The sequence below is a fragment of the Urtica dioica genome, chromosome 1, assembly GCF_054948205.1.
Source record: "Urtica dioica subsp. dioica isolate 48M chromosome 1, U.dioica_male_clone48M_v1_H2, whole genome shotgun sequence".
NCBI classification, from domain to species: Eukaryota; Viridiplantae; Streptophyta; class Magnoliopsida; order Rosales; family Urticaceae; genus Urtica; species Urtica dioica.
The window spans coordinates 5,878,892-5,899,992 of record NC_142756.1 but is presented as its reverse complement, the minus strand read 5'-3'; the positions used below and the strand labels follow the sequence as shown (position 1 = coordinate 5,899,992).

The 21,101-nt window shown below is 37.8% G+C and overlaps 2 protein-coding genes across 2 annotated transcripts; one reads left to right on the top strand and one right to left on the bottom strand.

Annotated features, from left to right (window-relative positions):
* Positions 1 to 7,949: 7,949 nt before the first annotated feature.
* Positions 7,950 to 14,328, top strand: LOC149406748 (putative ABC transporter C family member 15). The gene is made up of 10 exons (XM_089608526.1): positions 7,950 to 8,088; positions 8,741 to 11,097; positions 11,185 to 11,271; positions 11,353 to 11,985; positions 12,066 to 12,230; positions 12,324 to 12,618; positions 12,690 to 12,904; positions 12,986 to 13,291; positions 13,380 to 13,683; positions 13,768 to 14,328. The coding sequence occupies exons 1-10, from the start codon at positions 8,061 to 8,063 to the stop codon at positions 13,884 to 13,886; spliced, it is 4,509 nt and encodes a 1,502-aa protein (XP_089464652.1). The 5' UTR covers positions 7,950 to 8,060; the 3' UTR covers positions 13,887 to 14,328.
* Positions 14,329 to 14,616: 288 nt separating this feature from the next.
* Positions 14,617 to 16,267, bottom strand: LOC149406747 (uncharacterized). Its single transcript, XM_089627187.1, has 2 exons — positions 15,906 to 16,267; positions 14,617 to 14,985 (listed from the first exon to the last, which is right to left on the bottom strand). The coding sequence occupies exons 1-2, from the start codon at positions 16,153 to 16,155 to the stop codon at positions 14,816 to 14,818; spliced, it is 420 nt and encodes a 139-aa protein (XP_089483313.1). The 5' UTR covers positions 16,156 to 16,267; the 3' UTR covers positions 14,617 to 14,815.
* Positions 16,268 to 21,101: the final 4,834 nt, after the last annotated feature.

The window sequence follows — 21,101 nt, the reverse complement described above, 5'->3', positions numbered from 1 at the left end:
GTTGTGGCCATGGTCGACACGAGCTGCATCTGGTCTCCGGCGAGTCTCCGCCACCACGCCATGGTTGATCACCTGAAAGAAACCCCAATTCAAGTCCAACAACGAAACATAGTTGAAAATCCCAACAAGAAAGAAGCCCCCTCCTTTTTTTTTTTTCCTTCCATAATTAATTCCTTATAGCAAAATCAATTAATAGTGTCATCTATATTGTGATATGAATATTGTGTCTAGCGAGGGACCCAAATTTAGATGAGAAATTTCATTTTCTAGACTTAAAAGTTATAGAAATATCTCAATTAGACCCGTTAATTAAAAAAAAAAACCAAAATTGGACTTTTGTACTAATTTTGGACAAAAATACCCTCAATTCAAAATAAACCTCATCTCCATCTCTTTCCATCTATTTCATTCTCACTCTCTCACTTTCTCTCCACACCAAATCCGACGATCTCACCAATTCTGACGCCAACATCACCAAATCCGACGCCAACCTCACCAAATCCGACGCCGACCGCGCCACCTCCGACGCCCACTACCAACTCCGACGCCGACCTCAACAAATCCGACCTCCATCAACCTCCATAGCCTTCAAAACCTCAAAATGATAAAAAAAATGGTAAGTTTTTTAATGGTTTTGTCATGGTGTGATTAGTGTAAGATTGATAGGATATAAGATCAGAGTGGTTTTTAGTTATTTAGGGTTGATTTGTCATGGTGATTTTTTTTTTTTTTTTTTTTTTTTAAATCTGGGTTTGGGATGAGAGGTATCCGATGGGGTTGATTTTTTTTTTTAAAACTGTGTATTTTTTATGGATCCCATCGGATTCGGTCGGGATCCGACCGAATCCGATGGGATCCGACCGTCTCCGACGCCGATTGGATCCGACCTCTCGAAGGCGTTTTTTTAATTTTTTTTTTTCAGATTTTAGTTGTGTTTTTTTATTTATTTTTTTTTTCAGATTTTAGTTGTGTTTTGAATGATATTTAGTTGTGTGTGTGTTTTTGTTTTTTTGTTTTTTTTTTTTCTTCAGATTTTAGTTGTGTTTTGAATGATATTTAGTTGTGTTTTGAATGATATTTAGTTGTGTGTTTTTTTTTTTTTTTTTTTTTTTTTTTTTCAGATTTTAGTTTTTTATTTATTTATTTTTTCAGATTTTAGTTGTGTTTTGAATGATATTTAGTTGTGGGGTTTTTTTTTTTTTTTTCCTTCAGATTTTAGTTGTGTTTTGAATGATTTAGTTGTGTTTTTAGTTGTGTTTTGAATGATATACGTTATAAAGAATGAATGTAGGATATTTGTTTTGTTTTTATAATTTATTAGTGGATTTTTTAAAATTATTTGTTATATATTACGTAATTAAACTTGTTATAACTCGTGTTTTAGAAGAATGTGACAACAGAGTTGGACCTTCATTACGTTCTTCTTTGACAACATCATCGGCTGTGAAGTCAGGGGCTTCCCATGAATAACGCACGAAATCCGTTTGTGAAACATCTTTACGAGGGTCACATGACGGTTCACCTTGTTTTGATGGTTCACCGTGTCCTGATGGTACTGCAAAATGTTTAACAAAATCTTTATATTCTTCATGATTCGCAAACTCTTCGAATTCTGTTTCTTTGTCACTGTTGTGTCCATCTTCTCCCTTGTCACTTTTATCTTCGTCAACTTTGTTATTTTGTTCTTCATCATCTTCTTCCTCGTTGTTGTGATAATTATCTCTGTCATGCACGTATACTTCATCATCTCGATCGGTGATTATCAAATTCTTTCGTCTCTTGTTGAGTTCAACACAAGGCAACTCTTCATTGATAACATTTTTTCCTTTATCTACTTTGTTTGCACTGAACGCTGTGATTTCTTTCGATATCAAAGTTACACAAAGTGCATATTTTCTACGACTTTTGCATTTCGTATAGTACTTAACATCAATATCGTCCTTCAACAAATCAGACTCAATCGGCATATTACCCGCTTCATATGGAACTTCTAACTTTAAGTCATACTTTGATCTGTCTATATCGACTCTATTGTACACCTTGTCGACTAACCCCGTGTACGTCGTCTCTTTCGAAACTTCAAGCGGAAATGTTCTTGCATTTTTTAACACGTATAAGTGTCCATTTCTCTCCCATGTGCCGTTAACCATCAACAAAACTGCAGAAAATATCGCATAAAATACATTAAATAAAAAAAAAACAAGATTTTTTTAATTTTCTTGGGACAACTGTCGGATCCGGCCAGATCCGGTCGGATCCTGGCAGTTTGTCGGATCCGGTCGGATCCTGCCAGATCCGGTCGGATCCTGTTAGAATTTCAGCTTAAATTTCATCGGAAATAGTACTTAAATTTTATCCTAAATTATCAGATTTCATCGGAAATAACGTTAAATTCCGGGTTATTTGACCTAAATCTACCAACTTTTTTTTTCTACACAAACTATATCAACATAACTATAAAAGATGAATGAATGAGCATACTAACCCATTTCGACGGGATTGAACGAAGTGGATACTCGAAAATGATGAAACGAGAGGAAATGAGAGAGAATGAGAGATGAAAAAAAGTAGGGAATGAAGTAAAGATGGTTATATTACCTTGAAAGGGTATTTTTTTGTCCGAAATTGGTACAAAAGTCTAATTTTAGATATTTATTAACTAGTGAGTCTAATTGAGATATTTTCATAACTTTTAGGTCTAGAAAATGAAATTTCTCATTCAGATTATCATTATAAATGGGTTGTTTTGCCTAGGTAATCGAGATTACCAAACCACAACCACAAGCAAGCAAACAGGAGAACGAAGACCACCCGTCCCATCCTCTACAGATCCACCGACGAAATTGAACCTTGTCCCAACGTCATGTTTATTAATCACTTCCCAATAATATGCGCCGATTTTTCCTCGGCCTCTCACTCGACTTCACATACGGTTTTGTTTTGATTCGTCAAAGTATGGAGTCGAGATCGCTTTTGTATCTCCGGTGTGATTTGGACTCACCACTTCTTGTTCTTACTTCGTCGGATCTAGGTTTTGGTTTAGGGTTAAAGTTTGAGTGATACTTGAGGTCTCAAATTGGAAATCAAAAGATGCCTTCGATGGTTATGGCGGTCTCCAACGTTAATGAAGTCTCTCAATACTCGTTCACCGACGAGTACAAGGTTCCTCGATTGACCTATGACGTCGCTCGAGCAGTTCCAATGAGCGCCGAGAGGATTCCAATCGCCGCGGTGGTTTCTTAGGTTCCGCTCTCCGATACGCTGTCTTTTTCTGTGATTCAACCGGTTCTTGCCTCATTAGATATATAGAGAGAGAGTTAAAAAAATTACAAATTAATTAAATTTGACAAACTCACAAGATGTTGACACGTGTACTTCCATCCAATTTAACACCTTAACTCTAATGGTGGAACTTGAATGGAACAAAATCTTGACATTGGATATTTTTCTAATAACTTTTAAACGATAGAAACATAAGTGTAACAATCCGTAAACATTAGGTCTTTATGCCGCAATTTTCTCTTTAAAAACGTTTAAATGTCCCGAATGACATTGTAAAATATTATTTTGAGATAAAAATTGTTGGAGATAACTCAAACAAACAACAAGACAAAAATAGAGCATATATCAAAATTTGAGATTTTTTTTTATTGTGGCTTAACCGCACACATCATAACTATATTTAGGTAGAAACGTGTGATCATGGGCTTATGTTGTCGAGTTTTCACTTGATGGGAACATTGAGTTTCAAATAGAGATCAGGCTATGCTAGGACCTCTTATCGTCATTTCTCTTCATGTCGTACTATGCTTGGCATGTTGTCACAATAAGAGAAGTTATATAGATCAAGACTTGTGTAAATGATTCATAAACCCCAAATGTTTCACATTGGGGAGCTCTACTATTATATTTTTAAAAACGCGATTTGTGGCATATGTTGTGCTGTTCACCTATAATTGTTTTTTAAAAAAAATTATGTTTCCTGACCCCACAACATTTGAGAACTTGAAAGGATAAGAGCATAACATACGTGTTAATAACTCATTGTCGAACTTAAATCGTAGTTCTTGAGTGATTTTAGTTGTATTTAATGCATTTTAGAGTAGTTTAGAGGTTTGCGATAATATTTTGAGTTTAAAGATTATTTTGGAGCATCACGTGAAGTTCCGAAGCCATTCGGCGCAAACGCCATTCCAATGAAGTCATACGAGATGAAGAAACGAAAGAACACGGAGCTGCGTGCCGCACGAAACTCCAACGCGTAGCACTAAATCGTAGTCAGCCTCTAAAAGATTCTGCAGGGAATGCGCTCTCAGCGCGCAGACTGGGCGCGCCGCGCAACACGCTGAGCGTGCCATGCTGACCTAGTAGCGAGCCTCGGAGATGCGAGTTCTGACGGAATTCCACGTGTTTTTAAGCAGTTTAAGCCCTTGGATAATATCTAATGGCCTATAAACGAACTAGACTCTCATTATTCAGAAGTTAGGTTTTATTTTAGAGTTTTTATTAGTGCTTGGCTAGTTGGGCGAGATCAGGCAACCAGAGAGGAAGACCACTATTCGTCGCGATTGACAACCTCGAATTCAGCATTTTTCCTTATATCTATATTCATTGGAACTCCCGATGATGGTTATTTATTTTGTTATGGTTTTCATGGTTTGTTTATATTTATTTTGTGTTTCTATTTATGTCGACGCCATGAACTGGACCCCTTGAGTGTGATGGCTTAGATTTGCTTGAATATGGTTGAAGATTCATGTTCAATTGAATGAAGTATTTTATGTTCATCCTCTCTATCGCTTTTTTTATTCCATGCTTGATGCTTGTGTGAGATTCGCGACCTCATTCACGATTTTTATGATTGACTTGATGCTTGAGAAAGATTAGGTTGATCATGCATAAGAATTAGATAATCGTAGTACATTCCTAGACTAGAGATATCTATACTATTATGGAATTGTATGACCACTCTTGTTTGTAATGCTTGCCATATTTTTAGGGTTTGAGATCGAGAAATAAAAATCCGATATTGACATAGGGTGTTAGATGCTCGAGAGAGATTTAGCGATAATATTACGTGAGTGTGATTAGTGAAATCGTGCATAGTTCTAGGAATCCCGATCATAGGAGAGTTTTGCAAAGCTGTTGCCCTTGCCTTCCTCATATCCATTCACCAATCATTTATTTTGTGTTTTATTTAATTTCCGCAATTAAGAATAATCATCATTTTCTTTGAGTTCAATTTGTTGCTAGTTAGTTCAGTTTCAGTTAAGTATAGTCCTCGTTGGATTAACTCGTATTTATGATTTTATTACTCGAGCAACTACATGCACTTGCATACGGAAATAGCTAGCGGAACATTATATACTAGAAATTGTTATGTGGGTACTCAAGTGTTGGAAAGTGTTGATCACCTATAATTGAATTGCAGACCTTCGTTTTTTTTTCATATACTTTTTACTTCGTGTTGATGTTGTATTCATTTGGTTGATTCATAATATTTTTCAACTATTGATATGAAAATTAAGCAAGGAGAAGACAATTTCCAAAACCACTTACCTATTTGGTAGGAGTTACGATTTTTGTTTGTTTGTTATGCGATTGAGTTTACCATACGCATGAACATCCTTCATGGACTAAATGAATCCATTTTTCAACTCTCACTCGAATACATTCATAATTTTCTTTATTGATTACATCTCGATGTACTTCAAGGCATGATAATGTCATACAAATCATTTACGGATTTTGTGTTGTCAACTTAAAGCTGAAAAAGGAGAAGCGTGATTTCTGGAGGAGTTACGTCATATTCTTAGAACATTTAGCATCACAAGTAGGAACCTACACTGACAAAGAAAATATTTGTCTAGTTTTGGGACATGTTAAGCTCAAAAGCAATTCCACATTTTTGGCTTGGTAGCGTTTGCGTTCATTTGAAAAACAAATTGATGCTCATTTACAAGATAATAAGAACCATGTCAAGTTTAAGTGGTATAACTAATGCATGAAGAGATTCTTCTAACTTTAGAGGCTACTCAGCAACAATTCTCTCATAGATATCTTAATAAACTGTATATATTTATGTCTCGGGAAAAAAAAATATTAGACATGTTCTTATGCAAGAACAACGGGTTAACGTTGCTTAAGCTTCACAACTTCTCAAGCTTCATGTAAAAAGCTACCTCATCCATAGATTTGATACGGGAGTGGTTGTCTTTATTTGAAGCTATGTAAGTGTTATTGTATGGTGAAAATAAAAATCTTCAAAGACCACAAGAATTTGAGGTATTTGTGTATCTGGGGGAATTTTAATCTTAAACAACGATGTGTCGAGCATATGGAGGACTACTATTTGAACTTATGATATCAATCAGAAAAAAAAAAAATGAATTGTCGCACTCTAAGCCAGAAAGTCAAGAAATCAAGTATTGTCGCACTCTAAGCCAGAAAGTCAAGAAATCAAGTATTGCCGCGCTCTAAGCCAGAAAGTCAAGGAATCAAGTTATGTTTGGAATTCAGGACCATTGATGACTTTGAATTACAACGTGAAAAAAAATTGTGTTGATGCATTTTTGTTTGACATGATAAACTACTCTTGAAATTATGTTTACGCAGACTCGCAGAGATAAAGGCAAGGTATCACACATTTTGTTGAAATAATATGTGTGGCAAGATTCTCTGGAAAAAATAGATGACCAAATAACAATTGAAAGCCATAAATAATTATTAACACAGCTCTATAAAACGTCACCTACGTCTAAAGATTATGGCGCAGTGGAACAAAAATTTAATTTTTAATTAAATAAGTAGTCAATAGTATATGCTGGTCTTATTTGACTTATCATTTGTTCATAACCATTTTCCTATTACTACTTGTAATTTTGAACTTAAGCCCTTTGAATCTGAGATCCACTCACTTTCGCTTAGCATTATCACCCAAGTGCTTGTTACTCGCAATTACAAAGTTTGTGATCGCAAATACAAAACTCAATATCTAACACTCACAAATAAGTGGGAAGAACAAGACACACACACACACACATATATATATATATATATATATATATATATATATATATATATATATATATATGTATACTCGCGCACTCACAGACACAAATTGTTTTCGACATCTAAACTGATACGCTCGAAAATTGTTATAATGCGTAAAATAGTCCACTAATGACATAACCTTTCTTTTATAGTGGTTGACAACTTAAAACGCTTAGAAACGTTTTAGTGTAGATCTTGCATGAGGATAATCTGTAAAAAACAAAAAATTTCCCAAATGATCGGATCAAATGATACTTTTGCGATATTTGATCGCCGTGACCAAAATGTGTAAGTAAATTTGTGAAATATATTAAGAAACATCTTGCCAAAAAGATTCCGATTAAAAATAAGTCAATAACATACGTAACAACTCTATTACCCACTCCGGCAGAGAAAATGTAATGAGAAGATGAAGAACTTCATCAGACGTATGATTGGATTCAGAATGAGGAATCATACGCCTCACAAAAGAGAATGAGAGATAATAAACTTATTATTAATTAAAAATAAATAAACATGAAATAATATACTCCGTTGAATATTCATTTAAAATTTGTGAAATAATAATTACTTTTCAAAAGAAAACATGTGAAAAGATAGATACATGTACTTTGGATATATAGTAAATTATCACTTCTGACTTCTAGCTAGCTTATATATATGTAATTATATGCCAAAAAATTTATGCGCATTGAAAAGAGATTCCTTGATGTGTACACACAATCACTCAGAAACAGATGACGTGAAAGTCACTTTCAATTCGATTTAATGTTTCTATAGGGTGTTTTTTTTTTGTAGTTTTATGCGAAACTAGTGGAGCGTGAACGTGATTCCCAAAAGCATCCAACATATGTGTATACAGTATATATATATATATATATATATATATATATTGGATATATTTAAGTCTATATTCTCTGAGCCGACATATATACTCGCAATATCTTGAAGCACTGAGAGCACTGATACTGAGAATTATGAAGCTTTGAACTCCTGCCTCAGAAGTCATGTTCAATTTCCAAGCCCTCATAACGCGTAATCTCTCTCTCCCTCTCTCAATATGCAGATATACACATGCACTCGATCGCTCATCACATCACTAATACTCTCTCGCAACTCTTAAAACCCTTGATTTTCATTTTCTTTCCATCTTTATTAATTTTGCGTCTATAAAATGCACAATGATTTTTTTTTTCTTTTTCTTCTGCGTCTATTTCTTTCTTGTTTTTTTTTGGTTCTCCTTCGTCTCTGTTCATTAGTTTTTACGAGAGGATACAAGTTCGTCTTCAACATACTTATTATTAGAGAGAGTGTATTTTTCTCTTCATGATTTAACACTTAAAATTTGTTGTAAACTGCTTGCTTTATCCTTTAGGAACGTGTGCATAGTAAATGGTGCATAAATATCTTCTAATTTCTACAATTGGCATAAACGTATATTTGGTAAAAAGATCTTTTTTCCTCGCACATAAATCTTATTTGTTCACATAATCAACTTTTGCTTGATTATTTAATGGTTTCTTTATGGGGTGTAACTATAAAGTAGTAAATTAAAATTCCGGCGTAGTATTATTAAAAGGGAAACGATATGAACCAAAAAAAATAACTTTTCTAACCTGAATATAATGATATTAGACAGACAAGCAGAGTGAAAAACCAAACTGTTTTGCAATATTTTTTTTTACAGATTTACAGAATCTTCATCTCGGATTGCCACCATTATGGCTCAACCAAAACATAGCTTGCTTGGGAGAGCACATCAACATAGCAGTGCAATTACTATTTATTGGAGTCTTTTTACTCCAATTAATAGTGAAATTCTTTCCCACACCACAAAAAAATGGGACAAACTCTGCAGACAGGTCCTCGACTCGGGTCAGCCTCGGCATCAGCTTTAAATTGAGCATAGTTTGTTCGATCGCATTGATGGGAAATCACGTCGCAATGCTTCTCCTGATGTTGCTTGGAGGACAAGGAACCCACTGCTCGTTGAGAGGCCGAGCCTTTTCTTCGGAGACGCTCCGAGTCTTGTTTTGGGCTGCATCGACGGCAGGGCTGTTCAGAACTATCGAGAATAGGCTCGCGATGTTTCCTTGGTTACTCAGGGTGTGGTGGTTATGGAGCTTCGTAATGTCAATGATATCCGTGGCTCTCGACATTCACATCACGGGAATTGCAGATCACTCGGAGCTGGGGCTGCGAGACTATGCTGATATCTTCGAATTCGTTTTGTCCGCTTGGGTGTTTGGCGTCTCAGTCAGAGGGAAAACGGGGATAGCGGTGGTACAAGACACCAATAGAGTCACCGAGCCTCTTATCAACGGTAAGAGCGATAAGCACGTGGAGGGACAAAGAGAATCTCCGTACGGGAAAGCTAGTTTATTCCAGCTCGTCACATTCACTTGGCTCAGCCCGTTGTTCGCAGTCGGGTACAGGAAATCCCTCGAGCAAAAGGACATCCCGGGCATCGACGTCAAAGACTCAGCCGAGTTCCTCTCTCGTGAATTTGACGAGAGCCTCGAGTATGTGAGGGACAAAGAAGAAGCCACCACATACCCGTCCATCTACGTCGTCATATATTACTTTGTTCGTCGGAAAGCGGCCATAAACGCGTCTTTCGCGGTGATAAACGCTATGGCCTCTTACGTGGGTCCGTATCTCATCAACGACTTTGTGACTTTTCTGAGCGAAAAGGAGAGCGAGAGCTTGAGACACGGATACCTTCTCGCGCTGGCGTTCTTGGTCGCGAAGATGGTCGAGACGACCGCGCAGAGGCAGTGGATATTCGGGGCCCGCCAGCTGGGCCTACGTCTCAGAGCAGCCCTGATATCTCGCATATACCGTAAAGGCTTGGTTCTCTCGAGCCAGTCCCGCCAGAACCGGACCAGCGGAGAGATGATCAACTACATGAGCGTGGACATACAGAGGATCACCGATTTCATGTGGTACTTGAACATAATCTGGATGCTTCCGATCCAAATCTCGCTGGCGATCTACATCTTACACACGAATATCGGCCTCGGCTCGGCGGCCACGTTGGCCGCGACTCTAGCGGTGCTCTCGTGCAACATTCCGCTCACGAGGTTTCAAAAGAGATACCAGTCGATGATCATGGAAGCCAAGGACGAGAGAATGAAGGCCACTTCGGAGATCCTCAGGAACATGAAGATACTGAAGCTTCAAGCTTGGGACGTTCGGTTCCGTCAAAAGCTCGAGGAGCTGAGGAGTGTGGAGCGCGGCTGGCTGTGGAAGTCGATAAAACTGAACGCTTTGGGCGCTTTTATCTTCTGGGGATCGCCCACGTTCATCTCGGTCGTGACGTTCGGGTCGTGCATCGTTATGGGAATCGAGCTCACAGCCGGGAGGGTTTTAGCGGCGCTGGCTACGTTCCGGATGTTACAGGACCCGATATTCGCTCTCCCCGATCTGCTCAGCGTGATTGCGCAGGGAAAGGTTTCGGCCGACAGATTAGCTTCTTTCTTCGGAGAGGAAGAGCTTCAGAGAGACGCGGTCGAGCGCGTGGCGAGGCACGAGACGGAGTTCGACGTGTGCGTGGAAAACGGGAAGTTCAGGTGGGACGCCGAGTCGGCTTCCCCGACTCTGAACGGCATAAACTTGAGAGTCAAGAGAGGAACGAAGGTCGCGGTGTGTGGGACCGTGGGGTCGGGGAAGTCGAGCCTGCTCTCGAGCATTCTCGGGGAAATGGAAAAGCTGTCCGGGGCGGTCGAGATCAGCGGTTCGAAGGCTTATGTCTCTCAGTCTCCTTGGATTCTCACGGGGAATGTCAGAGACAATATCTTGTTTGGGAACCGATACGACAGAGACAAGTACGAGAGGACGGTCAAGGCTTGCGCTTTGGTGAAAGACTTGGAGCTTTTCCCGTGCGGCGACATGACAGAGATCGGAGAGAGAGGGATCAACATGAGCGGTGGTCAGAAGCAACGAATACAGATCGCTCGTGCCGTTTACCAGGACGCAGATATTTATCTCCTCGACGACCCTTTCAGCGCCGTCGATGCTCACACGGGCACTCAACTCTTTCATGTAATTTTCTCTTCCTTTTACAATGAATATTAAGTATCAAATCTAGCTTCGCAATATGATTATACCGTTATACGCTGCTTCTCGTAGGACTGCCTTATGGGAATACTCCGAGAAAAGACAATTATTTTTGTGACGCACCAAGTAGAGTTTCTCCCGGCTGCGGACCTTATTCTGGTAAGTCATTATTAGGCTTACATGATGAGCATAATGAGCTTCTCAGGAAAAAACCGGGACTAACTTTGTTGCATCAATTAGGTGATGGAAAGTGGAAAAATTGCACAAGCCGGAACATTCAAAGAGCTTCTGAAGGAAAACATAGGATTCGAAGCCTTGGTCGGAGCTCACAGCCAAGCTCTCGATTCGATCCTAACTGCCGAAAATACTAGTAGATCACACCAAGTAGCCGATGGCGAGTCCCTTTCAAGCTCCGAGCACCTACAAGCGCGCCAAGAATCCGACCACGATCTCTCCCCCGAGATAACCGAAAAGACAGGAAAAATTGTCCAAGACGAAGAGCGAGAGAAAGGAAGCATTGGGAGAGACGTGTATTGGGCTTATTTGACCATCGTGAAAGGAGGAGCCCTCGTCCCGATCATAATTTTAGCGCAATCCTCGTTCCAAGTCCTACAGATAGCGAGCAACTATTGGATCGCTTGGTCGTGTCCTACAAAATCCGGGACCGAGCCTAAAGTGGGAATGAACTCTGTACTATTGATCTACACTCTGCTTGCCGTGGGAGGCTCGCTCTGCGTGTTGCTTCGGGCCTCATTGGTGGGAATCGCAGGGCTTTGGACGGCAGAGAAGCTCTTCATGAACATGTTACACAGTGTACTAAGAGCTCCTATGTCGTTTTTCGATTCAACCCCAACAGGAAGAATCTTAAGCAGGGTAAAAAAAAAACCATGTCAAATTTTCGAGCCTCGCATATAATAAGATGTGTCATAATAATTGTTTTAAACTTTTTACAGGCTTCTATGGATCAGAGCGTCGTTGATTTGGAAATGCCGCAGAAATTAGGTTGGTGTGCTTTTTCGATCATACAGCTTTTGGGGACCATTGCTGTGATGTCACAAGTAGCTTGGGAATTGTTTCTCATCTTTATTCCGGTCACTGCCGTTTGCATTTGGTTCCAAGTAAGATGTTTTTTCTTTTTAGCTCTCTCTCTCTCTCTCTATCTTTTGTAGTGAGATTATATGAAACATTGTTATGGTGAAATTAATTGGCAGAGATATTACATACCGACGGCTCGAGAATTGGCGCGATTGGAAGGCATACAAAGGAGTCCGATTCTCCACCACTTTTCCGAGTCACTATCGGGCGTGTCAACGATCCGCGCTTTTCAACAAGAATGCCGTTTCATCGAAGCCAATATTTGCCTCATCGACAATCACTCGGCTCCATGGTTTCACAACGTCGCTGCGATGGAATGGCTCTCTTTCAGGCTGAACGTCCTATCGAACTTCGTTTTCGCCTTCTCGCTGGTCTTGCTCGTGACGCTGCCCGAAGGGGTTATTAATCCAAGTGAGTATCGAAAAAAAAAAGATATTTTTAATATTGGATTGGAATAAATTTTCTTATATTTTTTTACTCAGGCATAGCGGGGTTGGCTGTAACGTACGGAATAAATCTAAACGTGTTGCAAGCCAGCGTTATATGGAATATATGCAATGCCGAAAACAAAATGATCTCAGTCGAAAGAATCATTCAGTACTCAAAAATCGTAAGCGAAGCGCCTTTGTTGATCGAAAATTCAAGACCGCCAAACGAATGGCCAGCGTCCGGAACAATTCGCTTCAAAAATCTCCATGTAAGCACTTATCCAAAACAAAAACAAAAAAAATACTAATCAGCAATATTCTTTGTCACATCATGATTTTCTTCGGTGTAGATTCGCTACGCGGATCATCTTCCCTCTGTCCTGAAGAACATCGACTGCACATTTCCAGGAGGGAAGAAAATCGGAGTTGTGGGAAGGACTGGGAGCGGGAAATCGACGCTGATACAAGCCCTTTTCAGGATCGTCGAGCCGATCGAAGGAAGCATCGTCATCGACGGTGTCGACACTCGCGAGATCGGTCTCCACGACTTGAGATCGAGGCTCAGCATCATCCCACAGGATCCCACAATGTTCGAAGGAACCGTCAGAGGAAACCTCGACCCGCTACACCAACACTCCGACTCCGAGGCTTGGGAGGTAAAAAAAAAAAAAAAAAAAAACTATCAGTCCTCATCATCAGCTGATTCATATCTGGGATCACTAAACTTGTTTGGCGTATTATCAGGCGCTCGAGAAATGTCAACTCGCCGCTCTGGTCGGCTCTAAGGAGAAGAAATTGGATGCCACAGTGGTCGAGAACGGAGAGAATTGGAGCGTGGGACAAAGACAGCTTTTGTGCCTCGGGCGAGCCTTGCTGAAGAAAAGCTCCGTTCTCGTGCTCGACGAAGCCACGGCTTCGGTGGACTCTGCAACAGACTGCGTGATCCAAAAGATCATCGGCAAAGAGTTCGAGAATCGCACGGTCGTCACGATAGCTCACAGAATCCACACCGTCGTCGACAGCGATCTCGTTTTGGTCCTCAGCGACGGTGAGCTAGCTAACTAATAACCGAAAAAAAAATCTGTCTGTTTTTGGATTTTTTATGAAAGCTTTTTGTCCAATGATGAAACAGGGAGGATCGCGGAGTATGACTCGCCGACTAGATTGCTTGAGAGAGAAGATTCCTTCTTTTCTAGGCTCGTAAAGGAGTATTCTACGAGATCGAAGAATTTCAACAGCCTAACTGCTTAGCAAGCGAAAAAAGAAAGTAAATCAAAATCTATATTGATGATTGAATAATGAGCTCATAGCTCTGGATCAGGTCAAGCTGAGCCGAGGATAATTATTGGATTAAGGCTTATTAAGGGATTTAGGTACTCGAGTTAGCAATAAATTAGTACCTCTACTCCAGACGTAGAGCAGTTGGACTTTCACTCAATGTAATAGCAAAAAACAAGTTTGTTTTGTTTTGTTTTTTTTTGTTTTTTTTTTTTTGCAGTATTAGTGCTACTGAGCTAAATTTTATTTTCGCCATTAATAAAAAAATCTAGGAAAATGAAAGACTGAACATCACCGTTGGTGGATATCGGATTGCGTTCCATTTTTCGCAATAACTTTTCGAAGTTTGGTGCTAAATGAATTTGTTGGCGAGAACTGTAATGATCAATAAGATAGCTATACACATGTTTTCTTTGATTTAGAGATATATAAAGATGCATAGAAAGGAACCCCTTGAACATGAGTTCTCTGTGTTGTGTTAATCGGATCATTTCCGTGATTATGGCCGGATGATCATAGACTTGATGTTCAACAAAAGCAAAAGATCACTCTCTTGTTGCTTTTTTGAAGTTGCATCAGATCAGATGTTATATTCGGATTCAAAGTTTGTTGAGTGAAATCGTTCCAGCTTTAGACCTTTACACATGTGAACCTCTATTTTTCAAAAAAGTTGATTATATTCCTCATGAAAATAAAGGCCAGCTGATATTAAATTTCCGTCCCATGAAAACGAAGACTAATATAACTAATTTCCTCTTAAACATTATATTGACAGTTCTATATCAATATCAGATCGGTTGTTGCTATTGTTGTCCGATCATGAATATTTATGAAATTATTATTAGTACGCAGTTATGTAACCTGATTACATTAGCGAGGAGTTTCTAATTGAGATATTTTTTTCAGTGGGAAAGTAACTTGGAAGTAAAAGGGTTATGAAGCCATGATTTCCAACACCCAAAACCCTTCTGAGCTATCAGCTCTGATGCCTTTCTCTGTAATTGCCTCTGCTTCTTACAAAGCTTGAAAGTCCTCACTTCTTGAGATCCTATCTTGGCCACTGGGTTTAAAGCTACGTAAGAAAACAAAATTATCATTAAATTATAGGCAAAGCAAGAGACAGGTTTAATGACATTGGAAAGTAAAATTTATTCTTGTGTGGAAACGAATATTATTGACTAGAAAAAAAGAAGGGTTTGTATGTTTCTTCTTAGCCCTCCAAACAAGAATTCAACCTTGGTTGAATTTATTAATGTATTTTCTAACTAATTGTGAGACCAATGAACATGTTACACCATAAAATATTCTTAACATCATTTGAAACTAATATTCCATTTTTTGTACTTTCCGCAATTAATTCAGAACTCATTATTTCAAAAAAAAAAAAAAAAAAAAAAAAAAACAAGGACAACCACTGAGAATTTCCAATTGAATTGGTCACCACTAACTGAAAGCAACGAATAATAAGCTTACAAAAAAAAAAAAAAAAAAAAAAAAAAAAAAGAACAAACAGTTACCAAATAATCAATCACGAATTATAATACCATAAATGAAGCTGTGTGATTATCAAAAGCTTCACAATAAAAAATACATGGTTTCATGCTGGACAAAGGTAGCCCCCAAACCAATAATTATATTGAGTTTATAACATATAATTGCACTACATAAAAAAAAAAGTTAAATAAACCACTAAAAAAAACAACACTGCGAATAAAAAATACATATCAAGTCTGTGTTTGTTTACCCGTGTACCCAAAAATACACAGCATATATATAATCTCATATCTTGATCGTTAAGTAGTATTATTATTATCATATGAACGAACGGAATAGTTTCTCACATATAAAATAACTAACAGTATATATATATATATATATATATATATATATATATATATTATGAAAATGAAAAATAAAAAGAAAAGAAAGAGGTGGTCTAACAGGTTAGAGGAAGTATTATTTATGGAGAAACAAGAAAGAAATGGAATGTACCATCGGAAGCGGCATTGGCGGAATAGAGAAGGAAATGATTTGAATCGGTGCCCATAATGGGAAGCCTTTTCTCTCTGGCGTAGGATCGGAGAGCCGTTTCTATCACCGCCGAGACCGCATCGTCTTCCTTCACCACGAACCTCATCGGACCTGCGCTTCCCACGACGTTCACCGTTATCAGAAACCTCTTCTTCTCTTTCTCATCATCGCCGCCGCTATGTCTCTTGTAATTCCTGCCCTTGCTTGACATCGCTCGCCTGAGATTATCAATTAGGGCAAACACAGACGGAGAGAGAGAAAATTAGATGCGAGTTTCACCACTTCTCTCTCTCTCTCTCTATCTCTCTCTCTCTCTTGAAAGAATAATATGAGGATGGGAAAGTGAAAACATACTTTTGTGTATATATTATATATATATGTAGTGGAAGCTGGATTAGAAACGAAGCGCAATGGTAGGCGAGCGCTTTCCAGGAGATTCACTACATCCAAGGAGAAATAATAGAACAACCGGTTTTTGACTTTCATTCATATTTTTGAAAAAAATATTGCATGTTTCATTGTATGTGATGACTGATGTGTCACAGTAAAAGTGTCATCATATATTATTATAAAATATATAAAATGTTAAATAGTGACGGAGATAGAGGGTCCCCTGAATTCTTTTATTGGAATATAGAGATTATAATTCACTATTATATTATTTGATATAGCATAGTATTGACACCCCTTCCAATAATTGATTAAATTTTTTAGGCATGCTATTTTTATATTGAAACCACTTGTATTCTGGTATACAAGGACAATGAGGCTGTCTAATTGCCTACGTATTAGAACTTCAATAATTATGTAATTAATTTTTTTTAACGTTAGAAATATAGTCAAAAGATTCAGCCTGTGGGGACAGATAATAGATTTTTAATAGTCAAATAAAAACAATTTGATTTAACGCAAGATTGTTACTTACGATTTAAATAATGTCGTTATTCAAATAAATACAAGTAACTTGTAAGCAATACTACACATTATTTCTGTAAATTTTCTGGTTAATATTGATGGTGATTATTAAATGTCCATAACCTCGATTGAGAACATCTATAATATTATTCTCCGTGTATTGGGTATGGAATCATTTATAAAGCTAACCAATGGCAACACTGTCATCACTTGGACGATTTTGAACCTTTATAGAGAGCATATCTAACTTTAGAGAAATGATCAGTAGTCAAGTCAAACAATGATTATTCCGAACTATAAGAACGGTGTAAATGACGAGATGAATAATGTGTTGTCTATTTGCTCACTAAAGAAAAAGAAATGTGCGTTTGAGAAAGAGTCTCGTATAGAAATAGAAAAGCTAGGATGACAGCTTATTATATATGGTATGTCATAATGTGAAATAATCAATATTTATTGTTATGAAGTCTACAGAGTGACACTCGGAACTCTCTCATGCTTGGCTTGTATGAGCGAGCAAACGCAACGTCAAAAGACGTTGATGGTGTCGGTGTCAAGTACTAAAAGTGGACAAAATGATTAATCGGTTAAATTTTTTAATCATTTTGAACGGTTAATGATTAACCATTAAAAATTCAAAACAGTCAAAGATTTAACCGATTAACACTATGACAAATTGGGTCATTGGCTTTGGACGACTTTTGGATGCATCCAATCGAGCATCGGATGCGACTAGTCGCATACTAATGAGTCACCAAGAGTCACCAAAATTTCGCTCATTTAACTGGGATTATTGATAATTGGATGCAGCATGTATACGACTAGTCGCATCCAATGGTGACCCTTGGCTTTGGATACGACTTTGTCGCATTTAAAAGTCAAAAATTATGAGCGGGATGTAATTCTCCCTCTTATTTTCGTTCATTTAATGACGTTGCAAAGTTTGTCCCATTTTATTTTCCCCAATTAACCGTTAGTTTTTAAATCACTTAACGTGACGTGATGTTAGATGGTTGTTCAACTAAGTTGGTAGAGCTACTTGTTGAACAACTGATTATTTTTAACAGGATTAATTAAACCAACTGATAAATAATCAATCAAACATATAGAAGACACACGGAATTGGTAATCATGTTCGGTGATAAAGCACCTACTTAAGGGGGTTGATACGTCCGGTGGTGAAAAACAATCCACTATCTCAATAGTCAAAGGTACATGAATATTAAGTTTGACAACTCCCTCTGCAACATCCCGTCTTTGACTTCCTCAATGGATCTGCAATCTAAGCTCTCCTTAGATCTGAGACTCCCTCTCACTTTCACCAAATCATCTCTCGAAGATTGACTAGCTATAGCACGTCAATGAAAAACACGCTCTCACACACTTAGTACGACGGTATAAAAGTTGCAAGTTTCTTTGAGATTGCTGTCGATGATGATCTCCATGATAGACAGATGAGCACATGCAAAGTATGGTTGCGTGAATTTTCCAAAGAGAAAAGTGAAAGTGATCGAAAAAAAACTCTAGGTGGGTTTTATACGATGCACTACTTATTCTCTCGCAAAACAATTGTCTTCATTTATGATGGTCTAAAACAATTTCTTTCTCTCTCTCTCTCTCTCTCTCTCTCTCTCTCTCTCTCTCTCTCTCTCTCTCTCTCTCTCTCTCTCTCTCTCTCTCTCTCTCTCTCTCTCCAGTTGAGGACATGTCATAATTTTAACTAAAATAGTCGTTCACGCCTTTTTCTTGCCTTTCTTGAACACATGAATAGATATTAATGTTGTATTACTAATATTACAATGTCTTATTAATTGAAATTTGAAAGGACATTTAATTGTAAAGAATCGTCGAAATGATGCAAGTTATTGGTCTATAATTAAAGACTCTTGCTGAGGAAATAATGAGGCAGGCATGATGCATTAATGGAGAAGGATTAGAAAATAATCGTCGACTGAGCCCACACCAAAAACATTACCTTCTCATTTTTTATTGTTAATTACATAGATTTTGATTGAATTATATGGTATTTGTCTGGCGCTACCAAAGTCTATCAAAGAAAAAAATAAATACTTCTAAATAGAAAATATATATTTTTCCGGTGAAATTCAATAGTCTTTGATGCTCTCCATCATAATGCATCCATTTCTAATCAATCATATGCTTTCAATTGTTTTCAACGTATTCTCCAAAATCAGCAAAACCAAATTTGGAAATCAGAGAGTTTCGAAAAGACATTTTGTTATAATATTTGTGATGATGTTGATTTTGTTTGAAATGATATTTACTGTCTTCTAAATTACTCAATAAATAAATACAATTATTGAAGATATGAGTTCAAGCTGTTGAGGTATGGAGCCTGATTGGTTTGACAACTGAAGATCTTAAGACGATGATTCGCATGGTGAGAGATTGTAAACACCCTTCTCCCAATTTTGAGTATTAATGAGATCTGCACTAGTAAAATAGACGTAACTTTCGCATTGAAAGTGAACCACTATAAATCTGTGCTATTGTTCTTCGTAATTTTGTGTGATTCGTTTATGTTTTAGGTCGGATTTGGGGATAAAAAATCCTAACACGAGCCATATTTTCTCTTTCCAAATAACATTATTTCCCTTAAATTTCGGTACGAGATAATAAATCTTGAAAAATTATCTCGATGTGCACTACTACAAATTTCATTTTTTTGTGCGGAAGGGTATCCGGTGCGACATGTCGCACCTAAATGTCGCATCTAAACCGGCATTGGGTGTGACATGTCACACCAGATACCTTTCCAGAAAACCAAAAATTTCGCTCATTTTAAGTGGTATCGGGTGCGACATGTCGCACCCAATACTATCCGGTCGCACCTAAAAGTTTTAAAAATTTTAGGCGGGCTTAGGGGCTGTTTGGTAACATTTTTGTTTTTTGTTTTTCAAAATACAAATTCTGTTTTGTTTTGTTTTCTAATTTTTAAAAAATAAAAACATATTTGGTAATTGCGTTTTTGTTTTTTGTTTTTAAAACGAAAAAACAAATACATGTTTGGTAATCACATTTTTATTTATTTTTAAATAAAAAATAAAAACATGTTTGGTTTGTCTGCTTTTAAAGTATAACAAAAATCATGGGGTAAATTTGTTATTATTTAAAGCATAAAATACGAAAAAAAAATTAAAAATTAAGGTCTTTTTTTTTTTTTTGAGAGAGCTATAGCATGAGCTAATAATTCTGGGAATGAGTTATAAATATATACAGTAATTTAGAAATAAGATTACTAAATAAGGATAAATAATTCATTTATCTGTTAAGCAACAAATTAATGTGAAATTATTTAATAACAAATTTTCTCGTAAAATAATGATAATTGTTTGTTTGTTTTTTTTTTTTTTTTTTTTTTTGCGGATAAGATTTCTAAACATAAAGAAAAAGAAATAGAAAAGAAAAAAACTATAGACCTGACGAGATTTGCAGTAGTCAAGGTCAGTCCAGGAATCCTCGTCAAAGACCTTCCCTTGAGGCCACGAAGGATTCGGAACCATAGCCGAGATCGACGGCGTGATAACCACGCTTCACGCCCGTGTCTCTGGCGGCGCGCAGGACGTTGACGGTGTCGTCGACCGCCGGCGAGAGCAGCTCGGCCTGCGGGTCCCGCGGGGCTTCGAGCGTGCAGGGGGATGCCACGTGGAAGACGCCTCGGCAGCCTCGGACGGCGGCGGAGACGGCGTCGGTGTCGAGGAGATCGGCGGAGAAGATGCGGCGTCGGCGTCGAGGAGATCGGCGGAGGAGATCGGCGTTCGAAGAGAAGAAGAATCTCGAGAGTTTTTGTTTTTAAAAATTTTGAAAACAAGTTTTTTTTATTCTCCAGTTTTTGTTTTATTCTCTCCCCTATTTTTAAAAACAAAAAACAAAAATGACTTTATCAAACACGTTTTTTTTTTTGCTTAAGGTCACTTTTTTATTTTTAAAAACAAAAAATAAAAACGTTACCAAACAGCCCCTTAAAATCCCTCTTATTTTTACTGTCCTGAATTGAATTTTTTTTTTTTTTTTAATATCCGGTGCGACATGTCGCACCTAATGTTTAGGTGCGACATGTTACACCCAATATGAGCAACAGGTGCGACATGTCGCACCTGTAAGTATTAGGTTAAAATTATAAAATATCGCTCATTCTTCTTCTTCTTCTTCTTCATTTTCGCGACTCCACTCTCTCTCTCTCTGAACCTATGCGACTCTCTCTGCGCGACAAACGTCCTC